The 26,637-nt window shown below is 41.0% G+C and overlaps 2 protein-coding genes across 4 annotated transcripts in view; one reads left to right on the top strand and one right to left on the bottom strand.

Moving 5' to 3' along the window:
• The first annotated feature begins 914 nt into the window (after window positions 1–914).
• Window positions 915–26,578, top strand: GINM1 (glycosylated integral membrane protein 1). Of its 3 annotated transcripts, none has more exons than XM_066373022.1 (8): window positions 915–1,072; window positions 8,166–8,225; window positions 8,378–8,474; window positions 11,303–11,454; window positions 11,969–12,125; window positions 12,680–12,813; window positions 14,218–14,381; window positions 26,494–26,578. In XM_066373022.1, the coding sequence occupies exons 1-8, from the start codon at window positions 956–958 to the stop codon at window positions 26,561–26,563; spliced, it is 951 nt and encodes a 316-aa protein (XP_066229119.1). In that variant the 5' UTR covers window positions 915–955; the 3' UTR covers window positions 26,564–26,578. The 3 variants fall into 3 exon arrangements, with proteins under 3 accessions (XP_066229119.1, XP_066229118.1, XP_066229120.1); XM_066373021.1 differs by lacking the exon at window positions 26,494–26,578 and adding an exon at window positions 20,741–21,067; XM_066373023.1 differs by lacking the exon at window positions 26,494–26,578 and adding an exon at window positions 20,525–20,629.
• The window catches only part of KATNA1 (katanin catalytic subunit A1), a 40,056-nt gene continuing 35,134 nt past the window's right edge, over window positions 21,716–26,637 (bottom strand). Inside the window, exons 9-11 of the mRNA XM_066373019.1 lie at window positions 25,329–25,463; window positions 24,901–25,027; window positions 21,716–23,496 (exon numbers count right to left, since the gene is read on the bottom strand). Coding sequence (XP_066229116.1) covers window positions 23,298–23,496; window positions 24,901–25,027; window positions 25,329–25,463 — 461 coding nt within the window. The 3' untranslated portion in view covers window positions 21,716–23,297. The remainder of the gene's footprint in view (window positions 23,497–24,900; window positions 25,028–25,328; window positions 25,464–26,637) is intronic.

The following is a 26,637-nucleotide window of genomic DNA, read 5'->3' as shown; positions in this document are numbered from 1 at the left end:
CCTCGGCGCGACGCTTTATTACGTCATCCCTTCGGCGACACCGCCCTCTTCCGGGTTGCAAAGTAAGGTCGGCCTGAGTTCCTATGAGTACCGCTCGCAGCGCGGCTTTTTTGAAAATTCTGATACAACCTCCCAGGCTCGTGCGGAATCCTATCTTCCTAAGGACCTCCTAACCCTGCCCAGATAATTCAGTTGGTTAGAGCGTCCTGCCAATGTGCCAGGTGAACTGGCTTCCAGTTTAGTGTTGTTCCCATGACGCCTTCAGAGATCTGCTGCAAGTTGAACACTTAATGTGTGACTGATCCTCACAACTTTGGCACAATAAATCACTTTGGAAACTTGAAAACTACCAATGCCGGGGCAACTGCCCAGACTAATTAAGACAGAAACTCGGCGTCCCCCCCCCCCGAAAACCCCAGAATCAGTCATTTTTAAAACTGCCCAGGCAATTCTAATGGTGAGAACTGCCTATTTAATATAATTACTCCTCTAAACGTGATATATCGTATTTTTAATGTATAATAGTGTTCTGCTATATTGCCATTCTTTTCACTTTATAGACATAGGTTAATATATACACATAGAGATAAAATAGCTATGTGCATATGTACATAATACTAATTTTCATATAATGGCAATGAACACGCTCACATTCGTTTATGGGGAAATTCTCCAATCAGAGCGCGAGTCTAGAGACGAAATAGAACCCTCTGACTTGACTCCACCCCTCGATAGTGCGCAGCGACGCGCGTGCGCTATCCACTCTTCCCAGAGCCCCAGGCCTCAGCTAAACTGACGTCTACCGAAGCCCGCCTCTTCCTCGCCCCCACCCCCGCCTCCCAGACCCGCCCCCAAACGGCCTTGCTCCGTTGTGACCACGCCCCTTGTCACGCCCCGCCCCTCGAGCAGGCCCCGCCCTCCTCCAGCCGCCGTCCGTGCCGCTGGCCCGTCCAAGATGGAGGGCGCTCTTCTGGCGCCTCTCGCCCTCCGTCTGCTCTTGCTCGCGGCGCTACCAGCGGCAGGATGGCTGGAGACCGGTACTCCTGAGCCGCAGACGCCCGGAGCCCCGAAGGTAGGGCAGGGCTGGCGCGGCTTGGCTGTTTCTCAGTCCGGATTCTCCGGGGAGGCCAGGGCCGTGGGATCGCGGCGTCCGCACCGACATATTTTACCTCTGGCCCGCAGGCCGTGGGCTGGGGTTCGGACCCCGAAAGGAGGAGGGGGGAGAAGCACCCAAGGAAATTGGGGGGCTTGGGAGGGGCAGCAGGCGAGCGAACGGAGCTCTTGAATGTGCGCTTAAGCCTCGCGACTTGAAACTTAGAGATTCTTACGCAATCCAAACTGTTGCCATTCTGGTGGGGTTTCGCCGTCGAAAGTACGCGATCACCAGTGGTCTCAGCCCTTGTGACGGCTCCTGCCTCGGGCAGAGCCGGGTTCTGGGCACGGCTGTGTTGATGTGCTCGGGCAAGGGGGAATTGCGCAGTAAGGGGGCGCGCCACAGCGCACCCCGACCACTGTTGACCTCGGCCCGCGGCGGGAGGGGTTGGTTGCCTTCCCCGCGCGTGCGGGGCTCCGGGGTGCGCGCTGGGTCGCTGGGGCCGCAGAACCGGAGATAAAGACCCGACACGCAGCCTGGTACGTCCCTTTGGCAGGTGATGTTATGGAAGTGGTCCTTGGAGCCTGGTGGGACCAGCCGCACCACTGTCCCTAGGAACCTGGTAGAGACGCTCCAAAACGACGCCGTGGGGGTGGGGCCCAGCAGTCTGTTCCTGGAGCTTCTGAGCTCGGCTCCAGTGTGAGGACCCAAGTGCTGCATCCTTGTTATTAAAGGGTGTTGGGTTCTCATCATTTTTGCCGTAGGGTCGTGCTGAGCTAAGCCAGTATTTGAATATATGGTATGGAGAAGTTTTCCCAGAACGTAAAGAAACGATATAGGCAACCCTTTTCTTACTGGTCACTACTTGAATGCTCTAAATTCAGAGATGACTGACACTATGTATTTCACTTTTTTACTTTCAATTAATTTTTTAGAGTTATGACATTACTCTCCCTGAGTACAAAAATAACAAGCATATCTCAGTTTCAGTTCTGCTGGGACGTTTCAAGAAGCCACGGTAATGCAAGCCCAAAGGAACCACTTTACATCTTAATTTATATGTGAACCACAGTTGCAACTGGTCAAAAATATGAATATAATGGACAAGCACCAAGAGACCAAATAAAAATGAAATAATGCCTAAAGATCAAATAAGATTGTTTTGCCCCTTTCCAAAGTTTAGAGTCATAATATAGTCACTTATGAACCCAAGAGATATTCGAGTCTGTCCAGTAATCTAAGAAAAATGTCTTTTGACTACAAGTTGAAAATACACCGGACCTGGCGCCTGGCTGAATGGATCGAGTGTGGGCTGGGTGTGTGGATGTCCCAGGTTCTGTTCCCAGTCAGGGCACACAGGAGAAGGGACCATCTGCTTCTCTCCCCCTTCTCTTCCTCCCCTCCTGCAGCAGTGGCTGGATTGCGTCATGTATGCCCAAGGCGCTGAGGATAGCTCCCATGGTCCAAGGGGCATCAGCCTCAGGCACTAAAATTAGCTAGAAACTCAAACTTCATCAGCCCCAGATGGTGGTTGCCTGGTGGATCCGGGTTGGATACAAGTGGGAGTCCGTCTCACTATCTCCACTCCTCTCACCTGAAAAAAAAAAAAAGAAGAAAATACACTACATTGTGGGCTATTATTGAGTTCATCATTTCAATTCTTTTTTACCCCTTAATTCCACAATTAAAATGTTTAATCTAAACTCAGAATTTTATAGATGAGCAGCTAGCAGGAGATCTCATTCCATGGAAATATTTATAATGGAAGCTGACGCCTATTGACCTAAACGTTTTCAGTATTTTATTGTAAAAAATTTCTAATGTACAAAACATTTGAAAAACTTTTCCAGTAGTCACCCATATTAGCTAGGTGTTGTTCAGTAAACCTTTGTGCAGTGATGGTGTGTGGTCTGTTCTCTCCATGACAGTAGCCACTGAACTACTGTGGTTATTGAGTATTTGAAATGTCAGTGAGACTGAAATACTGAGTTTTACATTTCTTATTTAATTTTAATTTAATTAAATAAATTAAACCCATTTGTGATTAGTGGGTACTATATTGAATTGTGCAAACTTGGACTGTCATTAAGGTTTTAGAATATTTACTTTAGCCTGACCAGGCGGTGGCACAGTGGATAGAGCGTCGGACGGGGATGCAGAAGACCCAGGTTCGAGACCCCGAGGTCACCAGCTTGAGCGCGGGCTCATCTGGTTTGAGCAAAAGCCCACCAGCTTGAACCCAAGGTCGCTGGCTCCAGCAAGGGGTTACTCGGTCTACTGAAGGCCCGTGGTCAAGGCACATATGAGAAAGCAATCAATAAACAACTAAGGTGTTGCAACGCTCAATGAAAAACTAATGATTGATGCTTCTCATCTCTCTCCGTTCCTGTCTGTCTGTCCCTGTCTATCCCTCTCTCTGACTCACTCCCTGTCTCTGTAAAAAATAAATAAAAAAACAACAACAACAAAAAAGAATATTTACTTTATCACGTGTCTGCTCATGTTTATTTTGGTATCCAGCCTGACCTAAGTGTAAGAAAACTTGGAAGTCAAGAAAATTTTCCTCATTTCCCCTCAGTGACTCAGATTTACTGGATTATAAACATTTTTGTTTTGTTTATATATGCAATTGTTAGAATTTGAAGTTAACATAAGTTATAAAAAATTTTCTAGCACATTCTTCTAATACTAAAGTACTTCACCGGTGAGAAGTATCCAGAAGACAGTTTTTTCTTATATGTGTTAATATTTATTTCCTATATTTCCCTCAGAATCAGTCATTTTTAAAACGAGTTATCTTATTACTTTGGTCCTTAGGAAGCTGCTGTGTGCCTGATGGGCATCTTGTGAGTGAAGAAATTAGAGGAAGAGTTGAAAATGGGTGGGGAGAAATTTCAGTTCTGCCACCCACTTTCTAAGTATACCTCCCTGGCTGGGAAACCTGAACTTCCGGCTCAGTTAAGTTCTGAGGAAGAATAACAAATATCACCTAGCTCTGAACTTTGGATCAGGAGTCAGTAAGGGATTAGAATCTCTTCTGAAATGAAATCATTCAGAAGAACCAAAAAGAATTGAACTTTGTTCTTTGGAAAATACAATATGCTAGTGTCTGTTAATTGTTGTTTTTTTTACAAACCCTATATATACTAGGTAAGTGATATATGTAAGTGCAGTAAATTATTAACAGTATAGTATATATTCATTACTGAAAGGTAGAAGCTATAAAGTAGTTTCTTAGAGTATCATACAGACTGATCTGTGGTGGCACAGTGGATAAAGCGTTGACCTGGAATGCTGAGGTCACCAGTTTGAAACCCTGGGTTTGCCTATTGAGGCTCATATGGGAGCTGATGCTTCCTGCTCCTCCCCCCTTCTCTCTCTCTCCCCTCTCTTTCTAAAAATGAATAAATTTTAAAAAATCTAAAAAAAAGTTTTAAAAAAATTTAAAAAGAACATCATATTGGGAGGGTTATCTCTGGGCTGTAAGAAGATAGTAGTCTGCAGTTAACAGATCCTATAGTTTGAAAAGAGAAATTTTGGATGGAATTTGTATGTACACAAAACAAATATAGCCACCAACTTGATGGTTTATTGAATGTTTGTTGTAGAGATGAGTATATTGGTTCTAGATTTTGGTGGGATAGGAGAAAGCCAGTCTGGTTCTGAGGAATCTCTAGTGCAGAAGCTTCCTAGACTCCTATGGGAGTTGGGACATGTACCGAAATCAGCCTAAGTGTATGGTATGGGCCTTACATGTTAGAATCCTGTTCTGCTATTGTAATCAATTCAACCTCATAAAATCACTTCAGCTTTATCCTCTTATTTGTTGTAAATACAGAAAGGATTGGGGACAGTCACAGCACTAATATAATTGTTTATTACTTTATTACTTTGATGTTTATGAGTAATTTTCTTATTTTCAAAGTTAAGAATACCCCAAGTAAAAGTATTTGAGACTATTGTTTTTATTATAGAATAGCAATAGGAATGAACTTAGAGAAGAATTTTATTTACAAATGAGAAATTGTAATTCCCATGACCAGTGGTGAATACTTATTAAAATATGACTTTCTTTTTTATGAAAAGCATGTTAATACTCTTAAATAGTGGAGTAGATTGGTTGCAGCATATCTAGGGAAGCACTAAAACTGTGCACCACACATATTTGTTCACAGACACCACCACAGGTCAGACTATTCCAAAAATTTATATAGAACTACAAAAGACCCCGAAGAGCCACAGTAATCCTGAGGAAGAACCAATCTGGATGAGTCACACTACCAAGATATTACACTGTACTACAAGGCCAGAGTAATCAAAACAGCATGGCACTGGCATAAAAATGGGCATATAGATCAATGGATCAGAATAGAGGCCCAGAGGCCCTGGCTGGTTGGCTCAGTGGTAGAGAGTCGGCCTGGCGTGTGGGGGACCCGGTTCGATTCCCGGCCAGGGCACAAAGGAGAAGCGCCCATTTTCTTCTCCACTCCCGCCCCTTCCTCTCTGTCTCTCTCTTCCCCTCCTGCAGCCAAGGCTCCATTGGAGCAAAGATGGCCCGGGCGCTGGGGATGGCTCCTTGGCCTCTGCCCCAGGCGCTAGAGTGGCTCTGGTCAGGGCAGAGTGACCCCCCCCCCCCCGGAGGGGCAGAACATCGCCCCCTGGTGGGCAGAGCATCGCCCCTGGTGGGCGTGCCGGGTGGATCCCGGTTGGGCGCATGCGGGAGTCTGTCTGACTGTCTCTCCCCGTTTCCAGCTTCAGAAAAATACAAAAAAAAAAAAAAAAAAAAAAAAGAATAGAGGCCCAGAAATAAACCCATGTTTTTAATGTATGACAGAGGAAACAAGACTATTCAATGGGATAAAGATAATCTATTCAATAAATGGTATTGTGAAAATGACAGATATGTGCAGAAAAATGAAATGAGACCACCTTCTTACACCTCACACAAAAATAACCGAAATGGATTAAAGACTTAAATGTTAGATTTGGCCCTGGCCAGTTGGCTCAGTGGTAGAGCATCGGCCTGGCATGCGGGAGTTCCGGATTTGATTCTGGCCAGGGCACACAGGAGAAGCGCCCATCTGCTTCTCCACTCCTCCCCCTCTCCTTCCTCTCTCTCTCTTCCCCTCCCCCAGCCAAGACTCCATTGGAGCAAAGTTGGCCCCAGCGTTGAGGATGGCTCTATGGTCTCTGCCTCAGGCACTAGAATGGCTCTGGTTGCAGCAGAGCGACGCCCCAGAGGGGCAGAGCATCGCCCCCTGGTGGGCATGCCAGGTGGATCCCGGTTGGGTGCATGTGGGAGTCTGTCTAACTGCCTCCCCGTTTCCAGCTTCGGAAAAATACAAAAAAAAAAAAAAATGTTAGATTCAAAACCATAAAATATCTAGAAGAAAACATAGGCAGTAAAATCTCGGACACTTCTCACAATATTTTTTTCTGATATATTGCCTTCAGCAATGGAAAAAAAGAGATATGAAACTACATCAAACTGAAAAGTTTTTGCACTGTAAATGAAACAGCAAAATGAAAAGACCACCACTTAATGGGAGAACACATTCACCATTGATACATCTGATAGGAGACAGGGGATGTTCACTTTCACCACTCTCCATTCAGAATTTATAAAGAACTTTTTATAAAACTCAACACCAAAAAAAACAAACAGTCCAATTAAAAAATGAGCAAAGGACCTTAATAGACACTTCTCCAAAGAGGACATAAGTTGGCCAATAGACATGAAAACATGCTCAGTGCTACTAATCATTAGAGAAATGCAAATTAAAACTACATGAGACATCACCTCACACCTGTCAGAATGGTTGTCCTCAATAAATCAACAAGTGTTGACAAAGATGTGGAGAAAAAGGAACCCTCATACACTATTTGTGGGAATGCAGATTGGTGCAGCCACTGTGGAAAGCAATATGGAATTACCACAAAAATTTAAAAATGGAACTGCCTTATGAGCCAGCAATTCTACTTCTAGGAATATATTCAGAGAAACCCAAAACACTAATTTGAAGGACTATACATATCACTATGTTCATTGCAGCATTATTTACAATAGCCAAGAGTTGTAAGCCTCCCAAGTACCTGTTAGTACAGGGGTCGGGAGCCTTTTTGGCTGAGAGAGTCATGAACGCCACATATTTTAAAATGTAATTCTGCGAGAGCCATACAACCACCCGTGTACATTACGCATTATCCAATAAAAATTTGGTGTTTTCCTGGAGGATAGCTGTGATTGGCTCTAGCCACCTGCAACCATGAACATGAGCGATAGGAAATAAATGGATTGTAATACATGAGAATGTTTTATATTTTTAACGTTATTTTTTTATTAAAGATTTGTCTGCGAGCCATATGCAGCCATCAGAAGAGCCACATCTAGCTCACTAGCCATTGGTTCCCGACCCCTGTGTTAGCAGATAAGTGGATAAAAAGCTGTGGTACATTTACACAATGAAATACTACTTGGCTGTAAAAAAAGAGAAGGAAATCTAACGTTTTTTGACAGCATAGATGGACCTGGAGAGTATTATGCTAACTGATATAAGCCAGGCAGAGAAAGACAAGTACCACAAGATTTCACTTACATGTGGAATCTAGTGAACAAAATAACAAAACGGAAACAGACTCAAAAATAAAGAGATAGCTGTCAGTTGGTGAGGTTGAGGACTGGATGGAAAAGGTGAATGGATTAAGCAAAAACAAAACACAGAAACAGACAACAGTATGTGGTGGTTACCAGTGGGGAAGGGGGGTAGAGGCAGGTAGAAGAGAGTAAAGGGAGATAAATGGGATGGAAGGAGACTTGACTTTGGGTGGTGAACACACAAAACAAGATACAGATGATGTATTAGAGAATTATACACCTGAAACCTACGTAAGTTTCTTAACCAATGTCACTCCAATACAGCAAAAAATTAAATGAGTTATTTAAAATGTTCTTTTAATGTTATCATAAGTGATAATCACTTATCATATAAATATAATTGAAGAGGAAAAAGACCTGAGTTATTTTCAACTTGTGGAATGTATATCTCTTCAATTTATAAATATGTTTTTGCAGGACAGCATCAGAATTAATGTAACGACCCTGGAAGATGATGGGGAGGTATCTACAGAACAGGTTTGTCTTGCTTGATTTTTAGTATATCACTTAGCTAAGTATTATGCAGCCTACTTTATTTTACCTACACATCTACTTTAGTTAGATAATGTATTTTTGATATGAAGAATTGTCATTTATAAACCATAATGAATATGCTGCTTTATTTTAAGGTTGTTCTTAACATAACCTATGAGAGTGGACAGGTATATGTAAATGACTTCCCTGTAAATAGTGGTGTAACCCGAATAAGCTGTCAGACTTTGATAGGTGAGTACCACTAAATTATTTTCATAATTTTTCTGTTTTAAATAATACTAAGTAAAAGTAGCAAAATAAAAATAAGTAAAAACCAGTTCTTTGATGTTATATGTTTCCATTTTAAATTAATAATATGCATCATTATTAATGTACTTAAAACTGTTTCTAGTTTGCATTGGTTATTCCTGGCATATTCGCATTTTTTCTTTCATGAAATTGGCATTGATGGAACTGCATTTTTAGTAGGGTGCTAGCATATAAAAATTTGCATAGAGGTGGTTAATGGAGATTTACAAGCAAGAGTGAAATCGTGGGTAAATGCTTATCACAGTTGTGAAAAAGAAAAATGAACTGTCTTGATTTTTTAGTTTTCACTTTCTTTTACCCCTGTGCCTGTATAAAGCTTTTCTTTTTAACCTTTTAAAGTCTTGAGTTGTTTAAAAATAAGTGAAAGTGTTACATTAGAATGTGCCATATTATTAGAATGAAATAATATGAGAAATATCCATGGTACCTATTTTAATGTATGCATTTAAGGAGTACATTTTTATTTAATATAGAAGTATATGTTCACTGAGAACCTATGCTTGATTCAGTTCATAGTGTTTTCTAATTATTTTTTGTGATAGTTTCTTTTTCTGAGTCATTCATAAGTAGATTGTTTAATTTCTAAATATTGTGGGTTTTTTTCATCATTCTCTTTAATCTGGTTGGTTTTTATATTATTTTACTGTTCTTTTAATGGTTACCCTTGAGATCAATAAACTAGTATTTTTGTCATTTCCCAAATAATGCAAGAACCTTAAAACACTTAAACTCAATTTATTCCATTTTTGTTTTTATTGTCATACATTTTTGCTGGATATGGAAGCATAGTTTAGCTCATCAAAGACTGACTTCCATTGTCTTCTCACTTCCATAGTTTCTTTAGAGCATTAGTGTCAGTGTCATCACTTCATTGAGAACAGTATTATTTTTCTGGGGTTTTAAACTTTTTTCTGGTTGTATTTAAGACTTTTTGTCTTTGATTTTTAGTAGTTTTACTATGATGTAGCCAGGTGTGGGGTTCTTTAATCTGTGACTTGATGTCTTTGATCAGTTTGGGGCCGTTTGGGCCATTATCTTTTCAACAAATGAAACAGCAAAGTCAAGAAGAAACAGTTTTGTGAAAACTTAGGTTGACCTAAAAATCCAGGTTACTTGGTTCTCAATTGATGTATCTGTACCCGTTTTTAAAATGACAAAAATTGGTCCATATCCCCTACAGATTTTGATATACTAAGATTGAGGTGAGGCTCTGGCATCTATACTGATCCCAGATGTTTCTGATGTATAGTTAGAATTTAGAACTAGACCAGGTATTTGAACATCGATATTTTTTTTATTTATTCATTCATTTATTTATTTATTTAGACAGAGATAGAGTCAGAGAGAAGGACAGATAGGGACAGGCAGACAGGAAGGGAGAGAGATGAGAAGCATCAGTTCTTCATTGCACCACCTTAGTTGTTCATTGCTTTCTCATATGTGCCTTGACTGGGGAGCTATAGCAGAGGGAGTTACTCCTTGCTCAAGCCAGCTATCTTTGGGCTCAAGCTAATGACCATCGGGTTATGTTTATGATCCCACGCTCAAACCAGCAACCCTGCACTCAAGCTGGTAAGCCTGTGCTCAAGCCGGATGAGCCCATGCTCAAGCCGGCAACCTCGTGGTTTTGAACCTGGGTCCTCTGCATCCCAGCCCAACGCTCTACCCACTGCGCCACTGCGTGGTCAGGCTGAACATTGCTATTTACTTTAAATTGTTTATAATTGCAGATGGAGTCACTATTTAACAAAAGTTGTAGAACAATAAGCTTGATGCGTGTTCCCAGGGAACTCAGCCTAGTTGAGGAGGCGGATTTATAAGTGAAGAACAACACTGTAAGAAACTTAGTGCTTTAAAAAACAGAAGAGGCATGAACTCAGCATTTTAAGGATACAGGAGCTAAAACGGCCTAAACTGGAGTTTTTTAAAAATGTGTTCAGGGGAGACTGAGTAGTTAGAGCATCTTACATAAAGAGAATAGCCCTGTAAAGGCACAGAGTCAGTTTAAGCCACTGGGTCTGCATTCAGAATGTCCCATCTAGGTTGCTTTTTGGCAGATAATCCTCAGACAATAACATTTGAGGGACAGAAATTAAGTGTTCCTTTGAAGCAGTTTTGTTGGTATCTGTTGACTTGTTCTTTTCTGTAGCACTTTCTGCCTTAATAAGGTTGTCATGAGCTCTGTAAACCAGCTCCTACTGCTACACCCCATATTCAGGGGGGGGAGGGGTTCTTAGCTAGAGAGGAACATGTCCAGTCGCTCATCTTACTTCTCCATTCCTGGCCTCTTCAACAGAAACAGATCACTTACTAGGGAAAGGATTGGGCAAAAACCTCATTGTCCTTATTGTTTGGGCCCCAGCTATCACTGCATTTTGTGGATGGATGCATGGATGAGTAGATGATGTGCTTACTTTGCTAAAACATGACATTGACTGTGTCTTCTGACCTGCTTTGTAAATAGTTAGGAAAGATGTTTGTTGGTTAGGAAAGATGTCGCTAGTGTGATGTTTCATACAAAATCTAATGACCATAGAGCAGCCTTCCCTTTTCAAATGACTGTAAGCCTTGTAATGATTTGTCAAGTTGTCTTTGTTTTCATAAATCTGAAACATCAGTAAGGTCATAAGATGAAGAGAGCCTAAGAAATTGATTTACAACGGTCTCGTTCCCATGTCATCTGAATAATCAAATTCAGTAACAGATTTGGTAGCATTTTGTTGTTCAAAATTGTCACTTTTTTTATATAGTGAGGAATGAAAGTCCAGAAAATTTGAAGGAAAAGGAATATTTTGGAATTGTCAGTGTAAGAATTTTAGTTCGTGAATGGCCTATGACATCTGGTTCCAGTTTGCAACTAATTGTCATTCAAGAAGAGGTAGTAGCGATTGATGGAAAACAAGTAAGATAATATGCTTATTAACTAGGAATTAAGTTATAAAGATTTTTGCTAGTTATGCATGTGTTCAATTATTTTTTATGTATTTCTGATACAGTCTAAATGTATCCAGTCATTTAGAATTTTTAATTTGTTTTAGCATATACTTATTTAGCATCTTAAGTCTTAAATTTTTAAAAAAATGATAATATTTATAATGTTTATATCACTTTATAAACATTATGAACATCATTAAACAGCAAGGGAGTGAAGGGCTTGAATTTGGTTGATAGCTGTGCCACTGTTTCCTCCGGCTAAGTCTAAGTAAGGGGCGTGGAACTGAGAGTGAGCTTATTAATAGTGAGTGCTACAGGAATATGAAAATCGCAAATTAAATGCTTCAGAGTGGGGAGGAAATAAAAAGGAATTGTGTAAACACAACAAAGTTTTTAGTTACAGAAATCAGGGGGAATTAGTTATAAATTCTTATGGGGTTGTATCATTATTTAAAGAGAGTAATTGCTTATATTTTTTATAGGCTCAACAGGAGGATGTTACTGAAATTGATATTTTAATTAAGAACCAGGGAATACTCAGACATTCAAACTACACACTGCCTTTGGAAAAAAGTATGCTCTACTCCATTTCCCGAGATGATGACATCTTAGTTACCCTTCCCAACCTTTCCAGAAAAGGTACATTAAAAGGCCATTACTTAAAGTATTAAGGAAATTATTTCTTTAATTCGTAGCTTTATAATCAGAGTTAATAGGTCCAGAATAAGCTTCTTTCAAAAATGCTTTATAGCATGTATTACTTTATATATCCATTTGAGGACTTTAGGAATCTATTTTAAGTCTTAATAGAATATTATTAATGCTGATTGCAAAGGGACATTTTGCTGTGATTATCGAGTTGGAGTAATCATCATAAAATATGTAATAAGAATATTGTTCATTTAGGCTCATTTAAAGGAAGAAGTGTTCATTTTTCTCAATGAAACAGACCTTTAAAAATCTGACTATATGATAGAACCATAGCTGCTGTAGTTTCTTTTTGACGGTCTCAGTTTACGGCTCCTTTCTGGCATTTAAACCAGAATAATATAATCAAATATGCCTATTTTGTTCTCCCAGGAAAGATTTATGTTCTTGCTGTCCCGAATGTTACCAGTGCAGCAATCTTAGGCCTGGTAGGGAAAACACCAGCATGTGCCTAGCATTTTGGTAACGTGGCTCTTCCTCTGCAGGAGAAAGTGCTAGTTCACTGCAGACCACCAGCCAGTATCTGATCAGGAATGTGGAAACCACTGTAGATGAGGATGCTTTACCTGGCAAATTACCTGAAACTCCTCTCAGAGCAGAGACTCCATCTTCATATAAGGTAAATTGGGTATTTTGGGTTAGCTTTCTTTACATTACAGACATTTATAGTTATTGAGAAGAGATAACTGCATTAAAATGAGACGGGAACCATGTGGATTGGAACGAGGACACTGTTAATAATGAACTCAAGATCGTTTTGATGTGATATTTTTAGGTATTTCTGTTTTCCTTTTTCAAGTTTTTTTAAGTAATAATATAGTCAGATTCTGATGATCAGAGCACTGGATTTCATTTTGTTTGGGATTTTCAGTTCCTGAATCTTTCTCACATCCCCATTCATCTTTTTTTATGACTCCTACCTTGCGTGTACACACACACACACACACACACACACACACACACACACACACTCGGTGCCTTCGAGATCTTGTACAATGACTAAGCACACTTGGGCACGAGTGCACCTTCTGGAGTCAGACTGCCTAGGTTTTCATTCTGGTTCTGCCTGCCCCTTACTAGTTGTGTGATCTTGGACTAGTGCCTAGTCTCCTTTCTTTATGTGTACAGTGGGACACCCACTTAGTCTGTAAAGTGGGGCCTGTCTGATGCCGTTAAGATCACTAAATGGGTACAGATATAAATACACATTGGCACCTAAGTACTCCCATATTACAAATGACATTATTTTGCTGATTGGGAGATATTCAGGGTTCAGAGAGAGTATCCTGTTGTCTCTGTATACCTTAGCTAGTCCGTTTACTCAAGATGATTCCCATCTAAGTGAGCATGGTCTGTGGTTCGTCTCGGCGTTCCAGAGCTGGCTCCTGGAAGCAGTGCCCACTGAAGACTGGGATTGCTGGGAAACCCAGGTCACTGTTTGCTGCCCGAACTCGAGCACCTGCACCTGCTCACCTCACTTCCCTCAGAGCCAGGCGGCCCGAGAACAGGCTGCCTTCCCAGCCCAGGCCGCCAGTGCTGCCTGGGTCTCTCCTCTCGTCCTTAATATGGAAGCATGTGTGTACACAGCAAATTCCCCATGTGCTCCACGAGCTGATACTGTGCTTCCTTTTTCTCCTGTCCTTTAGCTACTAGAAACAGAGGTTGACCTGGTCTATTTTGTGTCAAGTAGACTAACTTAACCTTTTGTCATTAGCAATTCTTTTCACTTGGTTTATATAGTTAGATAACAGTATAAATAATTGTAAAGGGTAGTAATATTTCTGTGCCTGTGTTGTTAGAACATTAATTTTTAAAATTGTAAATAACTTTATTGAGGTACATTTTAAAACAAAATGCACACATTAAAACAAACAATTAGGAAAGTTCTGACAAGTGTAGACATCCACGTAGCCACTGCCACAGTCAAGGTTTGGTAGTTATCACCCCAAAACGCGAATATAATTTTTAAAGTTTCTTAGAGCTCAGATGAAACTTGTATATTTAATTACAATGTCTTTTTTAGGTGATGTGTCAGTGGATGGAAGAGCTCAGGAAAGATCTGTGTAGGTTCTGGAGCAGTGTTTTCCCAGTATTCTTTATGTTTTTGGACGTCATGGTGGTTGGAATTATAGGAGCAGCTGTGGTAATATCCGTCTTAAAGGTGCTTTTCCCAGTTTTTGAATACAAGTAAGTATTTTTACTTTTGAAACATTAGTATTTTTAATGGTTAAAAACTGAATTGTATTTACTGGTTTTTTCTCTTACTTTGATATTTTTGTTACATTTGACAGAATTATGTTTCAGGTGTGTACAGCATAGTGGCCACATAGTTATATAACTTGCAGCATGATCCCTGATAAGTCTAGTACCTGCCTGACACCATACATAGTTATTACACTGTGATTGATGATGTTCCCTGTGCTGTACTTCACACCCCTGTAACTACCAATGTGTACATCTTACTCCCTTCATCTCTTTCACTTATCCCTCAAATCCCCCTCCCATCTGGCAACTATCAGTTTGTTCTCTGTATCTGAGTTTGTTTCTGTTTTTTTAGATTCCACATATAAGTGAGATCATCTGGTATTTGTCTTTCTCTGTCTGATCTATTTCACTTAGCACTGTACCCTCTAGGTCCATGCATGCTGTTGCATATGGTAAGAGTTCATTCTTTTTATGGCTGAATAATATTCCATTTTGTATATATATGTACCTACCACATCTTCTTCATCTATTTGTCTATTGATGGACAGTCACTTACTGTATTTTTTGCTCCATAAGACACACCTAGGGTTTTTTTGTTTTGTTTTTTTTACAGAGACAGAGAGAGAGTCAGAGAGAGGATTAGACAGGGACAGACAGACAGGAACGGAGAGATAAGAAGCATCAATCATTAGTTTTCTTGTTGTGCATTGTGACACCTCAGTTGTTCATTGATTGCTTTCTCATATGTGCCTTGACCACGGGCCTTCAGCAGACTGAGTAACCCCTTGCTCGAGCCAGCAACCTTGGGCTCAAGCTGGTGAGCTTTTGCTAAAACCAGATGAGCCTGCACTCAAGCTGGCGACCTCGGGGTCTTGAACCTGGGTCCTCTGCATCCCAGTCCGACGCTCTATCCACTGCGCCATCACCTGGTCAGGCACATCTAGGGTTTTAGGGAGGAAAATAAGAAAAAAAGTATTCTGAACCAAATGGTATGTTAAAATATTTAATAAAATACTGTAATTTTCGCTTCATAAAATGCACAGGCATTTTCCCCTCCACTTTTTGGGGGGGAGGTGCGTCTTATGGAGCGAAAAATATAGTAGGTTGCTTCCATACCATGGATATTGTAAATAATGCTGCAGTGAACACAGGCATGTATATATCTTTTTGAATTAGTGTTTTAAATTTCTTTGGATAAATACCCAGAGATGGGATTGCTGGGTCATATGGTAGCTGTATTTTTTATTTTTTGAGGACTCTCCATTACTGTTTTCTATAGTGACTGGAACAATTGGCAATATCACCAGCAGTGCATAAGGATTCCCTTTTCTTTACAACCCCCCCAATATTTCTTTGTTCATTTGTTGATGATAGCCATTCTGTCAGGTGTGAGATAATAGCTCATTTTGCATTTCTCTGATTAGTGAAGTTGAGCATCTTTTCATATGCTGACCAGCCATCTACCTGAATGGCCTCTTTGAAGAAATATCTATTTATGTCTTCTGCGCATTTTTTAATGGGAGTGTTTGGGTTTGGGGTTTTTATTTATTTACTTTTTGGTGTTAAGTGAGTACTTGATGTATTTTGGATATTAACCCCTTGTGAGATGGATCATTGGCCCTCATCTTCTCTCATTCAGTAGGGTGCCCTTCCACTTTGTTGATGGTTTCCTTTGCCGTACAAAGGCTTTGGGTTTGATGTCGTGCCATTTGTTCATTTTTTTCTTTCATTCCCCTTGTCCAAGAAGACATATCCCCAAAAAAATATTACTAAGACAGTTATCAAAGAGTTTACTGCCTATGTTTTCTTCTAGGAGTTTTATGGTTTCAGGCCTTATATTTAAGTCTTTAACCTGTTCTGAGTTTATTCTTGAATTTGTTGTAAGAAAGTGCAGCCTAGTTTTTTTTGCATGTATATGTCCAATTGTTCCAACACCATTTATTGAAGAGACTGTCTTTACCCCACTGTATAGTCTTGCCTCCTTTGTCAAATACTAATGGAGCATATAGCCATGGCTCTATTTCTGGGCTCAAATTACTGTATTTTAGAGTAGAAAATATAAAAATGAGGAACTGTAAGACAGGTGGGAGGGCAAATAATGTTTCCTTTTTTTTTATCCCATCTTCCAACTTTAGCAAAATTAAAAGACATTTATTGTATACCTATTATGATCAAGTACTTATCTCGGGGATTCAAATGTGAATAAGACAAACTATTCTCTAAGAACTTATAGCAAGAGGACGGAAACATCTGTAATGGAAAATGCTATGTATATAATGAGAGAAATGAAACAAAAGGGCTTCACGATGTATGTTCAACTCCAAGTAATAATTTAAAATGAAACTAATTTTAGAAGAACAAGATATTCACTGCAGCATTGCTTATAACAGAAAACAAACAGCACAAGAGGAACCCTCTTATCACTCAGGAGTGGTAATGAAAGCAGGGGTAGAGAGACTGACTTTTCACTTTTCCTCCTTGTGTACTGCTTGATTTTTTTAGATCATAAATTATTTTATAAACTTAAAAATGAATTTATTGTTAGCTCTTTGCACATTAGTCATTTTGGTTGTCTTAAAGATCAATCATCTTGCAAGCAAAGTGCCTGCCGAGGAAAGAAATACTAGTGTTCCTTCCACCCTTTCAGTTTGGGTTTCCCCTGAATAGTTCACATTTTCCATTTCTTTCTAATAATGAATATTTTGTAACTTGACAATTTCTTCCTTTTTCATTTGGCTGCCAAGTAGCTTAGAATTTTTTTTAAACTTTATTATGCAAAGCTACATAGAAAACACCATCGTAAAATATTTTTATTCTTTTACCAAATACTTTATTTGTCATAGGCTCCTCTCTGGGAAAAGATGCGATCTAAAATTAAAACCAAAATTTCAACATGCTTTAACAATGGCCGAGATTACTTTTTGGTAGTTAAAGATTTCATCAATACAGAAATGTAGAGAGCACTTCAGTGAAAGCACCTCTCCATCTCCGTTCTTTCATTCTTGTACTAAACGTGATCATCAACTGGCCGCACATCTTTATCCACACTGTGTTGATGTAAATGTATGCTAATTATAATTGTTTATCAGCCTAGACTCTTAACTCTCCGCAGATGGATTTATTCACTTATGACGAGGTTCCCAAACTTTCTGGTTCGTAGCAGCACTCTTAGTGTGCCAGTTATTTCTCCCTGGTTCCATACCTTGAAGGAAAATGAAGAACTTACTAGTGGATGTGCGTGCTGTACACTACACTGTACTCCTATCTTGGGGTCAGACTGGATACTGCCAACTTTATTTCCTGTTCAACTCTAGTTTTTATCACAATAACTGCCAAAAATCTAGCTTTTCAAAGAGGGCTTCATTGAAAGCGGTGGGTAGCGCAATCTTAATGTTGAAACTGCGCTATTATTTTACACATGCAGTCTTGAAAACTTAAAATATTCTGTGGTGTCTCTGAGTGTGCTTTCCACACCAGGCTCGCAGCGCATTTGGTAACCACAGGCTTAAGCTCTCTTCCCATCTCACATATGGGCTTACTTATTCTCTTTAGGGCTGCACAGTGTTCCAGTGTGCTGGGCTGTGCCAGTGTAACCATTCCTCTCTCAGACATCTAGGTAACTTCCAATTTCATGTTATGTCCAGTAATGCTGTGGTCTAAATACACTTCTATCCCCTTGCACATGTGTATTTATGTGGACTAGATTCTCAAAAATGAAATCCTGAGTGGAAGGGTATATGTATTTAACATCTCCTCAACACCTGGTAGTAATCTTTTTATTGCTGTGTAGACCAGGGGTCTCAAACTCAACTCAGCATGTGGGCCGCAGAGCAAGATCACAGCCGTTCGGAGGGCCGCACTAGGTCTACAAAAGGCAACTGTTACGCAACACTTTTCTCACTGCAGTTGAAAACAAAAAAAAATCAGTACAACAAGCCCAATCGTACATGCAGTTTACTCAGTGTCACAAAACGACCAGAAACTGTAGTTCGCATCACAGCTGCTGTTAACTAAGCTAATATCTAGCTAGGATGCTAGAGAAATGAAAAATACAAGTAGGCCCCTAGGCTTACTTAATTTTATCCAAAATATTTTGAACTTCGTGGATTAGTCTGCGGGCCGCACAAAATTGTTCGGCGGGCCGCATGCGGCCCACGGGCTGCGAGTTTGAGACCCCTGGTGTAGACAAAAAATAATCTCATTTCAATTTGCATATTTTTAATAGCATCTTTGCTGGTCTAGATCTATAAGTCTGGCATCTTTGTGCCAGTCAGCTATGTATATTTCTTCTGTGACAGGCCTATTGATAGCATTTGTCCATTTTTCAATTGCATTGCCTTCTGTAATCATTAATATGTGGGGGCTAGGCCCTGGCCGGTTGGCTCAGCGGTGGAGCGTCGGCCTGGCGTGCGGGGGACCCGGGTTCGATTCCCGGCCAGGGCACATAGGAGAGGCGCCCATTTGCTTCTCCACTCCCCCCCCCCCCCCTCCTTCCTCTCTGTCTCTCTCTTCCCCTCCCGCAGCCGGGGCTCCATTGGAGCCGGGATGGCCCGGGCGCTGGGGATGGCTCCTTGGCCTCTGCCCCAGGCGCTGGAGTGGCTCTGGTCGCAATATGGCGACGCCCAGGATGGGCAGAGCATCGCCCCCTGGTGGGCAGAGCGGCGCCCCCTGGTGGGCGGAGCGTTGCCCCTGGTGGGCGTGCCGGGTGGATCCCGGTCGGGCGCATGCGGGAGTTTGTCTGACTGTCTCTCCCCGTTTCCAGCTTCGGAAAGGTACAGAGAGGAAAAAATATATATATGTGGGGGCTTCTTTGTCTTTTATACATCCATAATATGTATTGCAGAAACAACATTTGTTGTTTTTTCAATCCAAGATTATTTTTTGCCTTTTGCTCTTGGTATGGTGTCCCATATCATACAGAGGTTTTAAATTGAGTGTCAAAGCACTTAGTGTTTTTCAGTTATGGCTTTTGGGGTTTTTAATTTTCCCAAGTACACCTTTTTCATCTTAAAATTATGTGTTTTCTTAAAGCTTACTTTTTACCATCATTTTTGTATATAGTTTAAGCTAGAGTTCTGGTTTTGTTTTCTAAACAAGCCATTGTTCCGTTAGTAACTTGCCCACTGACTTGGAATATTACCTTATTATGAACTATATTCCCATATTCATTAGTCTTGTTTCTGGACTCTCTTCTTCCACTGGTCTATTTATTTGTCTGCCAGTGTCATGGTTTTAATTATTATAATGTTTTAGTAAATCTTTAATAGCTAGTTAGGGCAGCTGTCTCTTTTCCTCACTGTTCTTTCTAAAGAATTCTTGCAGTTTCTCCCCTGTGAACTTTACAGTGGGTTTATTTGTACAAACTGATTGCTGCTGGTGGTTTGATTGAGACTACACTGAACTTTCAGTACTGGATCTTGAAACCAATGCACAGCTCTCCTCTCTGGTCAGAGGCATTAGTAACAAAAGGAGAAATGCTGTCTAAAGACCTGAGGTTGCAGCCTAACCCCTGGTGGCGCAGTGGATAAAGCATCAACCTGGTACACTGAGGTCACTGGTTCGAAACCCTGGGCTTGATGCTTCCTGCTTCTCCCCTCCCTTCCCCTCTAAAACAAGTAAGTTTTTAAAAAGAATTGATTTTTAATTTTTTTTATCAAGTGAGAGGCAGAGAGGCGGACAAACTACTGCATGAGCCCCAACAGGGATCTACCTGGCAACCCCCGTCTGGGCTGATGTGCTGCCCATCTGGGGCCACAACAGGCCACTTTAGTGCCTGAAGTGAGGCTATAGAGCCATCCTCGGTGCCCGGGCCAACTTGCTCCAGTTGAGCCTTGGCTGCAGGAGCAGAAGAGAGAGGGTAGGGGGAGAAGCAGATTGCCCTGACCAGGAATCGAACCCGGGACTTCGACACACCAGACCAACACTCTACTGCAGAGTCAACTGGCCAAGGCAAAAGAATTATTTTCAATAAAAAGATCTAAGGTTGCATTCAAGTGGTGAATACTGTTTAGAAAGCTGCTTGGACCTAGTTTTTTGTTTTGTTTTGCCTAACCTGTGCAAATCTAGGGCTCTTAACTCTCCGCCTTCAGAGATCTATTCTTACCTTATCCTTTCCTTTCCTACAGTACCAAGTAAGGAACTTCCTCTTAGACTTTTCTATTCCCCCAGTTAGTTTGCTTAAAGTGAACTTTGGACTCAGTTTGTACAGCCATTATAAACTACATAAAATGAAGCCAATCACCTAACTCCAGGTATATGTTTAATTATAACCTTGAAGTAGCCCTATCTTGCTACCAAACTATAGACAGAGGAAATGTTTAATTTTAATTTTTATATTTCAGAGGAATTCTTCAGTTGGACAAAGTTAATGTTATACCTGTGAAAGCTGAAAACTTATATGCAGATGGTCCTGAGAAAACAGCAGAAAACCTTGAAGATAAAACATGTATTTAAAACATCATCTCAAATCGTGGACTCTGAATTAGTGTTTTGGCTCTAAATCTGCCACTTGAATGTTTCTTTAAATCATTTAGAATCAGTTTACACACTAGAGAAATTGCTCAACTCCTAAAACTTGACCTTTAAGATGTCAAGTTAAAAAGTTCACCGTATTCCATAACAGGGCTGGCTATTCAGATGATGAAATGTTAAGGAAAATTTAAACAAAATGGAAGAGAAGACATGTGAAGAAACTTTGAAATTACCAAAAAGGAAAAAAAGGGCAAGACAAAATGCCGTGTGCCAATACTTTCCAAGGTGCCTTTGTTAAGGAAATGACACCCACTGAATTACTATAATATATAAGACTGTATGAAAAGCACTTTATGAAATTCTAATTTAAAAGCTCAAGAACTTAACACTTATTTTTATATTCAGTAAAATGTGCCTTTATACTAAGTGTGTGACTCGGTATAAAAATCACTGAAGTGGATCATGATCTGATTTGATCCTGTACCAAGACCACTTACCTTGAATGTGTCAGGATCTAAAAAGAATAGTGACATGTTCTCACTCTAAAATAAACATTTTTTTGAGGAAAAAAAGTAGTCTTTTTGGTATAAAAACTTTGCCCAAATGAGAATTACTTCTATAGAATAGTTCCTTTTACGTACACTGGCTAAAACAGGCTCAAGTCCGTTCATAGGCCCATCAATCTCACGGAATCAGATTGTTCCTTTTCTTGTGGTTCTTAGTATAGTGCTATTTATCTGACAGTGTTTGGTCTTACTTTTTTTTTTTAACCATTATCCATATTGACTTATATTTTACAGAGTGATCTATGTATAATATTTATCTCTACTCCATTTGAAAGATACTTTCTATTGTTTTATTAATAACTTTATTGCAACCCATCATTTTAAACACATTATACAAGAAAAGAAAATAATGACGCTTTTTAAAACCACTATATTTAGGCTAACCAGGTATGAATGTGGAGGAAGGATGGCAGGTAGTAAAGGACTGATGCTCCACTTTGCCTGGCTGTTTTAATAAGGAGCAGCAGCCCTGTGAAGTACACTATCTCTATTATAGAATAAAAGTACTTTATAATTTGGATCCTAAAGTCACCCAGCTAGTTACACCTTTTCTTTATGTCCTCTCTCCCTCTTTAAGTTGCTAGAAATCACCAATTCTAGCCTGAATGATGACAGGGTCTTACTCCATCCATTAAGTGTGAGCTTGTAGATTCTGGCGAGAACGTCGGACGCTGCGTGGCCAGCTGGGAGCGTGCAGGCTCGGCAGACCGCGGGTGGCCGCCCTGCCTCTTCCCCTCACCAGTGAGACTTGCCTACCATGGCAAGGCGCTCAGTCTTCCTGATGCTCTGTTTTCTATAGTTGGGATGACACATTTTTTTTAAACAAGTAATCATAAATCTTATCTAAAATTTTATACCATTAACTTGTATTTCATTTATTTTACTTACACCATCAACTGTTAATAGTACTTAGTACCCATGAGTGAATGGTTTCATTCGAGTACAGTGAGCAGCACTGGTTTAGAAGTATCCACTTGGCCTGCAGTGCAGCCTCTCCCTATGTAGGTAGAATCAAGTCGGGCAAGGTTGCCTACGGATATATGTATTTTCCATTTTAGAAGCACAGTAAAGTGAAGGATCTCCTAGGAAATGGAGGGAAGCTACCCTAACACAAGGCAGGCAGGATGGCACTCAGGGCCCGTTTCAGTTGGCTACCTGTGTAAAGATGTTCGGGCATTATCAGTTTTCCAGCAACATGCAAGAGCTAGAGCCAGTCTTACTCCTAGAAGAAACAGCAGCCGCAGACAGTAGAGCAGGGGTCCCCAAACTACGGCCCGCGGGCCACATGTGGCCCCCTGAGGCCATTTATCCGGCCCCGCCGCACTTCTGGAAGGGGCACCTCTTTCATTGGTGGTCAGTGAGAGGAGCATAGTTCCCATTGAAATATTGGTCAGTTTGTTGATTGAAATTTACTTGTTCTTTTATTTTAAATATTGTATTTGTTCCCGCTTTGTTTTTTTACTTTAAAATATGTGCAGTGTGCATAGGGATTTGTTCATAGTTTTTTTTATAGTCCGGCCCTCCAATGGTCTGAGGGACAGTGAACTGGCTCCCTGTGTAAAAAGTTTGGGGACCCCTGCAGTAGAGGATGCTGTACTTAGAAGTGCACATGAAGACACTTTCCAAACTGAGTAACAGCATTTGTGTTGCAACAGTCATGGAAAGTGAAAAAGCATGTAATACTGAAGGAAAACAAATTGCTTGCAACTTTAAAAAAACTGCCTTTATTCAGAATCGTACAGTTGCTTTTTTTATCTTACCATTAAGAAAGTTTAAAAAAATATAGCACTCAGTGCAATGAAATACTACATTTAATTAGTCAAACACTTAAGGCAGGTTTCTCCCAGTTTCCATGTGACAACTAGCATGACCCAAACTCTACTATCCATTTCTCGTATCTTTCAATGTCTGCAGCAGATACTGACTTCGAGACCTTTTTTAAAGCCATTTCAAAATCTTCCATAGTTGTAGGCATGTGCATCTCTTCCCTTGAAAGATTTCGGATTTCCTCCGGGGTCAGCCCTTCAATACGTCTTCTCATTGCCATCAAGGATGCATCCCTAGGTTTTAAATGAAAGAAAAACCCACAGAATGATATTCTGATTGAAAACCTGCAAGCTAGAACATCATATCTTTCCTACATGTGTAGGAAAAGCAAACTGATCAAGTTAGGTGGTTTCTCCTTTCCCCTCTGTACTTAGTGCTATTTTTAAGGGGAAACTTCAGATTTAGGGACCTCTTTCCTTTCACCAAGTTTTACTCTTAATAGCAACCATCATATGTGCAAAGGGGCGGCAGCAACATACGGCTGCTTTATACATACACACGTTTTCACGAACCCTCACATGAAACAGCCCGACACGGGAGGCTTGCTTCTGAGATGGGGAAACTAATGCTGTCAGGCCCCGGCTAAGGTGTCTGAGCTAATACTTAGATTAGGACAAAATGTACCAATCAACTGGATTAAAGCAGTCTTTTTTCTTTTTACTGCTTTTCCCATCACATTTAAGACATTTTCACTGAAAATGAGATTGTACTTGAGTGTGCCAAATCAATTTATTTCACAATTATATTTCCTACATAACAGTATATTGAATAAATGCACAAACATTGTTTTAATCCAAAACAATTATTGTTTTTCTATTTTATACCCGTTCTAACATTAATTTCTTGAATTTACAGTTTTCAAATGAACTGCAGACTCTCCACTGACATATAAGATCACTAAATTGCCTGACCGGGCAGTGGCGCAGTGGATAGAGCATTGGACTGGGATGCGGAGGACCCAGGTTCGAGACCCCGAGGTCGCCAGCTTGAGCGCCGGCTCATCTGGTTTGAACAAAGCTCACCAGCTTGGACCCAAGGTCGCTGGCTCGAGCAAGGGGTCACTCGGTCTGCTGAAGGCCCACAGTCAAGGCACATATGAGAAAGCAATCAATGAACAACTAAGGTGTCACAACGAAAAACTAATGATTGATGCTTCTCCTCTCTCTCTGTTCCTGTCTGTCCCTATCTATTCCTGTCACTGTAAAAAAAAAAAAAAAAAGATCACTAAATACCAGAACTTGTGTCTTTGTAAAGAGACTTCATATTACAAATTTAGCCTGATCAGGATGTGACGCAGTGGATAGAGGTTTGAAACCCCGACGTCCCAGGCTTGAGCACGGGCTTATCTGGCTTGAGCGTAGGATCATACACATGACCCCATAGTCACTGGCTTGAGCCCAAAGTCGCTGGCTTGAGCAAGGGGTCACTCGGTCTGCTATAGCCCCCTGGTCAAGGCACATATGAGAAAGCAGTCAATGAACAACTAAGGTGCCACAACAAAGAACTGATGTTTCTCATCTCCCTTCCTGTCAGCCTGTCTGTCCCTGTCTATCTCTCTTTCTGTCTCTGTCACCAAAAAAAAAGACATATTGTAAGTTTAGACCCATAAGAACCTATGCTTAGGAAAAAATTCATACCTGCACACATTGGTAATGTCCGCACCTGAATAACCTTCCATGTTTTCTGCTATACTTGCAAGGTCAACATCGTCAGCCAGTTCCAGCTCACGTAGACTTATTCGTAAGAGCTCCTCCCGGCCTTTTGCTAATGGTAGGAACAAATTTAAAAACATAAGCTCCAACACAAACACAAGTATTTTCTTTCAGCTCCACTCTGTGTGAGAAGTGGTTTTCCGACCCTTAAGAGCTCATTTGCTTAGAAATCTCCGAGCCATCCCTTACTGGAGTTTAGGGTTATGTCATGGCTTTCAGAGTCTGGAGACAGCCAGGCCAGCTAATGTAAGGAAAGACATTCTGTTTGTCTCTCCAAGGAAAGGTAAAACCAAATCTCAAAGTTTCTAAGCAAAATAACAACGAGCTTTCTGACAAGATTCACATGAGTATACCTGATGGTAATGGAATATAGATTCTTTTTTCAAGACGTCGTCTTAGAGCCTCGTCAATATCCCAGGGGAAATTAGTAGCTGCCAGAACCATGACCATTTTGGAAGGATCATCGTTTTCAGAAGCACCTCCAACACCTAAAAGTAGGATAAGGAGACAGAAAAAGATAATAACATACAAAATAAAGCTCGACTACTTAAAAGTCATCAAATATTTAGCACAACATCATCAGGTAATACAATCATCAAGCCTCCCTAAGACTTCTAAAACTGGCATATAGGTGAACTTGTGTTCCAAGAAAATGAGTATGCAAAAACTGTGACTCAGATTTAATGAAAAGACCAGCTCAACTCAACTACATACCAATTTTTTTTTTTTTTTGGACAAACAGAGCGAGTCAGAGAGGAATAGACAGGGACAGACAGGAATGGAGAGAGATGAGAAGCATCAATTTTTCGTTGTGGCACTTTAGTTCCATTGATTGCTTTCTCATATGTGCCTTGACCGTGGGGCTACAGCAGAGCGAGTGACCCCTTACTTAAGCCAGCGACCTTGGGTCCAAGCTGGTGAGCTTTGCTCAAACAGATGAGCCTGCGCTCAAGCTGGCAACCTCGGGGTCCCGAACCCGGGTCCTCCACATCCCAGTCCAACACTATCCATTGCGCCACAGCCTGGTCAGGCTACATACCAATTTTTAAAATTTGTCAAAAGCGCCCTGGCCGGTTGGCTCAGTGGTAGGGCATCAGCCTGGCATGCAGGAGTCCCAGGTTCAATTCCCAGCCAGGGCACACAGGAAAAGCGCCCATCTGCTTCTCTACCCCTCCCCCTCACCTTCCTCTCTGTCTCTCTTCCCCTCCCGCAGCCAAGGCTCCATTGGAGCAAAGTTTCCCCGGGCGCTGGGGATGGCTCTGTGGCCTCTGCCTCAGGCGCTAGAATGGCTCTGGATGCAACAGAGCGACGCCCCAGATGGGCAGAGCGTCGCCAACCGGTGGGCATGCTGGGTGGATCCCGGTCAGGCGCATGCGGGAGTCTGTCTGCCTCCCCGTTTCCAACTTCAGAAAAAAATACAAAAAATAAATAAACAAAAATAAAATTTGTCAAAAGCATACATACCCTCTCTAAGGCCAATTTATATTCATTTATTTCAATTTCATGGCTAAAAATAAGAGATCAGCATATGTGCCAAAGGTGCCCTGCGAATGGCCATTATTTCTGGTATGAACTTCAGTGCACCTGATGTAATGCTGTCTGCCTCCAGCACCCACTCGCCAGCCACTCTAGCCACCAGGAGTTGGGGGTCAGCGGAGCGGG

The sequence above is a fragment of the Saccopteryx leptura genome, chromosome 3 (assembly GCF_036850995.1).
Source record: "Saccopteryx leptura isolate mSacLep1 chromosome 3, mSacLep1_pri_phased_curated, whole genome shotgun sequence".
NCBI classification, from domain to species: domain Eukaryota; kingdom Metazoa; phylum Chordata; class Mammalia; order Chiroptera; family Emballonuridae; genus Saccopteryx; species Saccopteryx leptura.
This window is presented reverse-complemented; position numbering and strand designations above follow the sequence as displayed.